General features: G+C 28.4%; 1 protein-coding gene across 1 annotated transcript; it reads left to right on the top strand.

Annotated features, from left to right (window-relative positions):
• Nucleotides 1-5,108: 5,108 nt before the first annotated feature.
• LOC120072302 lies at nt 5,109-6,664 on the top strand. Its single transcript, XM_039024756.1, has 3 exons — nt 5,109-5,714; nt 5,856-6,010; nt 6,137-6,664. The coding sequence occupies exons 1-3, from the start codon at nt 5,435-5,437 to the stop codon at nt 6,254-6,256; spliced, it is 555 nt and encodes a 184-aa protein (XP_038880684.1). The 5' UTR covers nt 5,109-5,434; the 3' UTR covers nt 6,257-6,664.
• The last annotated feature ends 2,772 nt before the right edge of the window (nt 6,665-9,436 follow it).

The raw sequence follows: 9,436 nt of genomic DNA, 5'->3' as shown, positions 1-9,436 counted from the left end.
ATTCCCAAACATAGACATCAGAACTCTCCAAACATCAGAACTTTCCACATTTTATATCATCTCAGGTTCCCAAACAACCCCTAATTGTCGTAGCATCACGATGCTAAGACTGCATTGCAAAGCCACACTGATTTCTTCTTTGAACACTTGGTTTTTGGCTAGATCACGTGTATTGAAACTTAAGCTTACAAATCCAAACTGTGAGCTAAACATCTCCAAAAGGAATGGATGAAGCTTCTAAGCTTTTGATATTTTCTTAAATATCTATGCTATTTTAGTAACATAGGCATAAAAATATGCAAAGTTCCAAACCCAAAGATGCTTATTTTATCAAAAAAGATAAGAAGGAAGAAACAAGAGAGGCAGAGTAGAGTCCTACCAAAGTTCCCCAAGTTTCAGAGCTGTTGGTTTTGGCAGAATGGTCAAAAAATTTGAAGGGTCCCATCAAAATTAGTTTGAACATATTGAAGTGATCTTATTATTATTTTTTAATATATTTCTTTTTTCTTTTTTCTTTTTTTTCAAATGGGAGAAATTTTTTTATGGAATTCCATAAAACTATGTATAAATGCTGCAACAACCTAATAAATTCATGAAAAGGAGAAGAAGAAAAATGCTACCCACTAATTTCAATTCTTGAATCAAGGAAAAGTTGGAAATTTTCTATTGTTTATAAAAAGCTAAGATATTTGTTGTAATATTAAATTTATAACATTCACATTCCATTACTTTTGGCTTTGTTTTGGTCATTTTTAGTCCTTCCTTTTGCTATATCTAACCCTCACATGGTTCCATCTTCCATACTTTTTCTTGGACTTTCACCAATCAAATTTATTGATGTTCTAAGTTTCTAACCATTGCAAATATATCTTAGTACCATTGTTTAATGAAATTTTAGGTCCCGTTTAATAATTACTTACGTCATGTTTGGTAATCATTTAGTATTTGAAATTTGTATTTGTTTTCTCACAATTTTTCCTCATGGTTTTCGTAGACATTTGATTTCTAACTAATTTCCCAAAACAAAAACAAATTTTTAAAAAACTACTTTTTTAAAAAATAAAAAATAAAAATAAAATTTAGTTTTCATTTTGAAAACCACTCCTAAAATATAGATAACATAACATAAAAAACAACAGATAGAAGGATCTTTATGAGCTTAATTTTAAAAAAAAAAACAAAAAACAAAAAAAACAAAGTAACCAAACAGAGTCTTGATTTTTTGTTTTTGATTTTTAAAAATTAAGATTATAACATTACGTCCACTCATAAATTTCTATGTCCTATCATTCACTTTCTAAATAAATAAAAAAATATGTAGTCTTCAAAATGCAAGATTTTATTTTTATTCTGAAAAGAAACCGTTATCAAATATGAGCTTAGTCATTCTAATTTTTTGAAGTTAGTTTGAGTTTTGTTATTTTATTTTTTTTTATCATTTTTAATACGATAGGGATGAAAGATTTAAACCACATATCTATTGGTCACAAACACATACTAGATGCTAGTTGAGAGCTATGCTCACTTTATAATTTAGTTATCTATTTAATACTAAATAAAATGGCAAATACACATATTTAAAATCTTCCTTTAACTTTAATGGTCAAGATTAGAGAGAGAGAAAAAAAGATCAACACAATTTGACTGTTACTCTTTGAATCATTGAAGATTTTTTTTTAGAGCAAAGAAAGAATACTGACCAAAGTTGCTTTAGCATATGATGTGTATGTACATTATAATAATATACTTACTCTAATTAATGACACTCACTAATTGACTAGAAAAGATTACTACTTTTCTTATAATTCTAAATTAGGAGAAAATCTAAGAGCATGGATGCAACTCATTTAGTATACAAAAATTATCTTGTAATTTTTATAATGATTCAAGATTTGAAAAAAAAAAAAAGAAAAAAGTACATCTGAGCATGTGAACAGGTGACTTTCAAATAAAAATTTCAAGCATGTGACAGTTATTCTTTCCATAAAAGCATAATTTTTCTCATTTTAAGGATCATGTCTCTTTTAACAACAAAATTATAGTAAAAGTTTCATACAAGCTATAATTCTTTCCACTACTTTTTTTTTTCTCCCACTTATCTTACTTAATATTTAATTTATTCAATTGTTTTCTTAAATTAATTTATATATTTTTTTAAAATTGTTTAACGGTTCACTTATCCTTATCATTACTCCTACTTACACTTACCTTTTTATCATTAACATTATCAATAATAAATATTGAGTAAATCATTTTTTTAAAAAAATATTTTTTACGATATTACGTGGGAATAGAATCTTTAATCTTGAAGTCATGTTAGTTGAGTTATACTTATTTTGACTATAAAATAATTTTTTGATCAATCAATTTGAACTTAATAAATTCTCTTCGTAACTATATTTTTAACAACTAGATTAATAATTTGGCACATTATTTGTACATTTCCTTTTTGTAACTTTCTAGTAGCAAGTCAATGCTAACGTTACTTAAATGTAATTGAAATATACTTTTTTCTTCCTTGGTTGATGGTTCAAATCTTCATACCTTATACTAAAGATGCCTTTTCGGTAACAATAATTTGAACATAACTAAAAAAGTAAAGGTATATTGTTTGATCCATCATTCATGTAATTGTTGAATAAATATAGGAAAAAAAATATATTTTTGGTCTCTATATTTTGGCTCTAGTTTCTGTTTGATCCCTAGATTTCAAAATGTTATCCATTTAGTAATTAGATTTTAAGTTTGATTTCAATTTAGTCTCTAGGTTTCAAATGTTACAATTTTAACATTGAGATTTTAGTTTTATATCAATTTGGTAGCTCAGTTTTAAGATTCATTTTTAACCTCAAATTTTGCTCTAAATATTCACTTTCAATCTTTAGTATCAATGTTTATAATTAATTTTAAAGAATTATAATTAATTAAAATTCATTATACTCAATACTCATGGTCTAAAATTTCGATCGAAATCTCGAAATTTTGATGACCTCAAAATTTTTAATTGGGGAAATTTCGTTTCCTCCCAATTTCAAAGAAATTTCAAGATTTCTCGAAATTTTGAGAATATTCAGATTCCCCTCATTTTGAGAAATTTTGGAGATTTTGAGAAATTTGATATTTCGAGAAAATTTTAATTTTTTTTAATGAACTACGTTAGTTCATTTCAAAATTTTCAATTTTATGGTCCTGATTACATTTGAAGCGTCAATGTCATTTTCAACCGATGATTAAGCCTTTTTTATGTGTTACCTTTTCAACTTTTCAACTTGTCTCAATTTTTAGCTTTATTTTCAACCAAAAAAAAAAAACTTTCATTTTTAAAGAAATTAAATTTGAAAAAATCACAAAAAATAACATAACTTTTTTCATTAAATTTTTACATCATTTCACCTTAAAATTGAATTGATGTGAGTTTTCTTCTTTAATCATCCAAAACTTTATAATTTTCACACAATTTCACCTCAAAATATTTCTAAATTTTATATTATTTTGTAATCATTTTTTATTTCTTCTTTAAATTTCTGCTATCGCATCACATTTACAATAAATATCTAAATGTTGTCTTATTTTATAAAAACTGTGATTAAAAATGGTCAATTATAGTTTGATTAAGCCACAATCAAAGTTTCATTAACTAATTATAATAATTTTCATCAATTTCCATATTTTTCCTCGAAATTTTCATCGATATCGACATAAAATCGAGATCTTGATATTTCGAATCTTAACTATACTTCATCAATATTGAAATTAAAGTTAAAATTTCACTTCATAATTATTTTTAATTAATTAATAGCATTGACATTTATAGCTGAGAGTGAGTATTTAAAAAATGAAATTAAGAATATAAATCTTAAAATTAGTGGATCAAATTAAAACAAAACTAAAATTTCAAAAATAAAATTGTAACCTTTGCAAACCCACCTAACTAATATTATTAGAATAAAGAAATTCAACCAAGATGAAAATTGAAAAAGATACCAATAAAAAAAAAGAAAAAAAAAAGAGACAAAAACTGACAGTGGGCTTCCTACCACTTGAAGAACACACTGATTTTTTGGCCTTTGGTTCCAAAATCAACAACCAGAGCATGGCAACTTTTTCTGTCATATCTTACAAGAATGATACAGAAACGTGTTCTGTAATCGCCATTTTCAAATTATCTTATTCCACTTTACGATTCTTATTGGTAAGGTTTCTATTTTTTGTCGCATTAATCTCATGGTCTTCTGTAGATTATAATATTAGGGTTTCATTTTTCTCGATCGATTAAACAAGCCCAACAATGGTTGTTGTTAAGTACGATTATAATGCTTAAGAAAACCCTTTAATTGGTTGAAAATACCCAGAAGAAGAAGAAGAAGCTTTTTAGGTAGTAAGGCTGAGTTAGAATGGAAGCTTTAGGGAAAAGGGTAAATTTCCTTTTTGAAAGGGGGAATGGTTTGTAATGAATAGAAAGAGCTTGTAATGTAATACACAACCAAAAAAGTAAAAGATGAACATCCTTTGATGGGACACCACTCATTATACTGTTGCTTAGGGTTTTTTTGTTTTTCTCTCAAGATTGGTTGTTTCAATATTCTTGGAGCTATGGAATTGATGAACTTTATCTCTAATTGCTTTATTAAGATTTGTTTTACCCTTTGTGAAAGTAAATTCTTATTGTCTGTAATGAAGGAAATGGATTAATGGGTTGGATTTGGAGGTACCCACAAGATTTTTCACCTCCAATTTCTGGTTTGTTTTCTTGTGGGCTACTTGAAAATGAAAACTACTCCTAGTTGTGTAATCCAAGGAGAACCACTAGAAGTAGAAGATTGAAGTCTTTAATTTTCTTTTTGGTGTTGTGGGAAATATTTGACATTTTCTGAAGGAAAATTTTGTCTTCTTTGTGGTCCTGTGGAATCATAACTTTGAGAGCATGACATTCAATATGTATCCATCCCCATTTCATTTATTAATATTCATATATTCTTTTTCATTTACAAAGTGGTGGTCTCAATTTGAATTGATGTGAGGAGGGGGTATAAAAAATACCCAAAGGAAAAGAGAAATTATTGGGGGGTGAAGAGAAAGAAAAGAGAAGTGATGAGAGAGAATGTATTCATCATGTAATGTATATATCAAGACTTGAAGCTGTATTTTCACCTTTGGCACCAGATCCTCTGTTCCTCTACCCACCCAATCATAACTCACCACCTCATAACTTGTTGGACAATATTGCCCCTCTTTATCACCTGAGTGAGTTGCTCTTTTTACCCCCAAAGATCTATTAAACAGATAAGAATTTAAGGCTGCTGGTGAATGAGTGTCTTTAAGTGGCTATAAAAAAAGATTGGTCCTCTCTCCACAGCCTCCCCTCTTGCTTGCTCATTATCCTCATCTCCCACAATTTCATTATCATTAGAGAGAAAGAAAGTTTAACAGAGAGATGGGAAATTGTCAAGCCATTGATGCAGCAACACTTGTGATACAACACCCAAGTGGGAAAGAAGACAAATTGTATTGGCCTGTGACTGCTAGAGAGATCATGAAGATGAATCCTGGTCATTATGTCGCTCTTCTCATCTCCACCACCATGTTTACACCAAATGAAAGTAATAAGAACAATGAAACCACCAATAATTCGGTTCGTTTAACTCGAATCAAGCTTCTCCGACCAGCTGACATGCTTGTTCTTGGCCAAGTTTACAGGCTTATCACTACTCAAGGTCAGTTTTATCAACTTTCCTTCCTCTTGTTTCCGTCTGTTTTGTCATATCTAACCCGTAAAACTCCTGAAATATCTCTTTACTCTTAAGTTATTTAGGATTAACTTGAATTAATGACTTCATTTTCTTTGTGGGTTACAGAAGTTATGAAAGGTTTATCAGCAAAGAAACAAGCAAAGGTTAAACAAAGTCAGTTAGAAGCAGCTGATAAGCCAGATAGAAGGAAAGAACGTACAACCAGAAGCTCAGATGCAGCAGCAGCAGCTGGAAGATCTGTATCTGAAGATCATATTCAGGTGAATTTTTTAACATCAAAAGAATTTTTAATTTTGAAGGATGTTTTTAGAACAAATGTTGTCTCTATTTTCAATTGGAGTTAAAAAGCATAATTCTTTCTAAATGAATTGCACAATTTTTTCTAGGCGACCAAACACGAGAAAAACAACCGACCAAGGACAAGTAGTACATCGACAACCTCGACCATAGCCAGATCAAGAACATGGCAACCTTCATTACATAGCATCTCAGAAGCTGGAAGCTAATCATTTATGTTTCCTATTTCCCACATGCTATTGAAAGACAGGGTGGCACAGATTGTCCTAAGGCTCTTTAAGCTTCTCCAAATAGGGGGAAAAAAAAAGCAAAAAAGGAGAGAAAGGCCAAATGAGCCTTTTAATTCAAGAGAAGGAATTCTTCACCAACACATTACTGATAATGATATTAGAGTGGTGGCTATAAAAGAGTTGTTTAAAACTTTTTTCTTCAATCTTGGGGGAAAAGAGCACCAAAAACTGTTCATAGGAAAGCAGGGTGGGTATATAGTGCAAGCCAGTTGAGCAAACATCTTTGTAAATTCAAAGTCTTTTTCAGTAATGAGATGGGACTTGAGCAAAAAAGAGAGCTTAGGTTTTTTTTTTTTTTTTTTGGTAATTACCATTCTGATTCACTGATTTATCTTTTCATAGTTTCATCGGTTTTAGCAGAACTGACAAGTGCTTGTGCTTACTCTGTTGTTTTTGTTTTACACATTTGGTTTCACAATAGGATGAGATTACGAATTATAACCCGGTGAATAAATAACTTTTCACTTCGATCTATTAATTACTATCTTAAAGGTTGATTATTCGATTCTCAATTAAGAACTTGGAAAAAGCAACTTCACACTTGCTTTAAAACTTACAGCTCATGAGGAGCTTGATGTGGATTTGCATCACTATCATCTCAAGTTTAGCTAAGCATCGTACCGTATCAAGTCTTTTCCAACATCTTTTATTGGAACTAATCAAATGGATTAATGATTTTGCCCTACTGTCTATTATTATTATTATTATGATGATGATTCAAAAAGGTAAAATGGGTTAAATGTAGTTGGAAAGTAATAGATAATTTAAAATTATGGATTCAAACTGCATCGTAGCTATTTACTTGTATACTGTGAAAATTTCTTGGCAACTAAATCTTGTAGGATCAATCCTTCCGAACGTAGAATGATAAGTTTTTCTCTGTAAAAATGAAATTTCAGATATAATTAAAAAGTAGAAAAAAAAAAAAAAAGAAAAAAAGAAAGAGACAGTCCATGTAAGCAAGCAAACCTAAGACAAAATGACTAAGCTATAGTGCAATGTGACAATGGCCTCATGCATAGTTACAGTGAAATTATATAATTGAGGGCTAATTGGGATGTGATTGATCAACACTTAATTGCCAGAACACACAAAAAGCTTTTTTTTTTTTTTTTTTCAAACTTATTTATTAAAAATATATCTCTATACAGTTGGAATACTTAATTCATTTTCTAAACTTTAAAATTTTATAAATTTCAATTTTGTGTCTAATCTATACCAGTTGATCTTTGATTTTAAATTTTCAATTTTATAACTTGAGTCAGAAAGTTTTTATTCAAATATTTTTTTTTTTTTTTGTGAACTCTAAAACAAGAGGAATCTTCCCCAATACCCAAGGTATTATTACTCAAAAAGATTCGTTGAGAGGTTATTGAGTAGCTGGAAAAAAAGGAGTTATTGAGTTCTGCATTATTTTAAAAAATTATTTATATTATAAATATTATAAATATGTGTAATATAGATGTCCGTGATTAGTGTTTTAAAAGACCTATTGTCAATCTCTTATCATTTCATGTGTCTTTTGATTACATATCCTCAGTGTCCATGTACTTCTACCTCTTACTTGTCAAATTTTCTATATATAGTGACATTTGATAGATTTTGTGAAGATATCTTCGTGAGAAATCTAAGTTATTTGGAGTGAAATTCAAAGGTAATAATATTTAGTAAATTTCTATATATTTGTTAATTTATTTTATTAATTATTTTTTGGTATTTGTATTGTTGTGATGTATCGTTTTGCTTTAAAATTTTATAACATTTTAGTCTTTTTAGGTTTTTTTTTTCCTTTAGATCTAATTTAATGTTCGGTCTTTTTTTCTCTATCATTTTTAAGATTATTTACAATTGTGTAGTTTATTTTTTTACCAACTATTCGAGTGAATTCTCATATAAATTTTGAAACATTGTTTCTTTTCTTGTACGTCAAATTATTACTACAAATGAAGGTACAAGTTTTCACAATTGGAAAATTGACCAAAATCTTGAAAATTAGGAAGAGATCCTTCTACTTCAAGAAAATGATTAATATATATATATTATATATTATATATATATATATATATATTGAGTAAATATTAGTTACCACTATGCTTACTTGGGTTGAAAATAAATGTTTTAACCTTACTTGATGTCCATAGCATTATTTATTTACATCCATCAAATACGAAATTTAACCCTTGCCAAAAAAAATTCACAAACCTTATTTACTAATTAAAACACAAACACTCCAAAATTTCTCATGATTGTTTTTTCTTCCAATTCTGAAAAACGTAATTCTCTAAAATGTGATTTGAACATATTTGAGTTTTTTTTTTTAAAAAAAAAAATAGGTTGCCTATGGTAACTTTTGTAGATAAAAATTACTAATTTTGAGAGGTTTAGAAAATTTGAATCTACTTGTGTTTTAAATTTTGGTATATATCTTTACTTTTTGAACCCTACCCAAGTTGTCGAGTTGTTAAGAAATCAAATGAGAGTTAAGTTATATACTTAGGAATGGAAATAAAATTATAAAATTATATCTTAAATCACGAAGGAATCTGAAGATTCTGGGCTCAAACCCTTACAAATATTATTTTCTCCTCAATTAAAATTGATTTTCACTTGTTGGATATTCTTCATATTTCATGACCACAGGTGAGGGGAAGCGTTAGATGATATAACGTTAAATTTGCTTTCACCATCAAATTAAGCTTTTAAGTTAATCAGTGATTTAATAGGTTTAATTGGGCAAGTGAATCTATTTCACATTCTAACATAGAATAATACAAGTTGTGCAGTCAAGTGTTTAATCCATCTGTTAGAGACTTAGGTTATATTTGGAATATATTTTTAAGTGTTTAATTTTACAAATAAGTCATTTTGAAAAAAAATTGAAATGTCTGACAACCACTCAAATTAACTTTTCAAGTGTATTTTAATTGATTTTCATAAAAAATATTTAAATAAAAATGAATTTTTTGAAAAATATTGCTGTTCTTAAATCAATTCTAGACCATTGTATGAATTCTAATGCTGAATGTGTGGAGAAGAAAATTGAAAAGTTAGCATTAGTGAACCAAGTTTGTAGTTTCTTGAAAAGATTTAATACAAAAC

This window comes from Benincasa hispida, chromosome 2 (genome assembly GCF_009727055.1).
Source record: "Benincasa hispida cultivar B227 chromosome 2, ASM972705v1, whole genome shotgun sequence".
In the NCBI taxonomy this organism is placed as follows: domain Eukaryota; kingdom Viridiplantae; phylum Streptophyta; class Magnoliopsida; order Cucurbitales; family Cucurbitaceae; genus Benincasa; species Benincasa hispida.
This window is presented reverse-complemented; position numbering and strand designations above follow the sequence as displayed.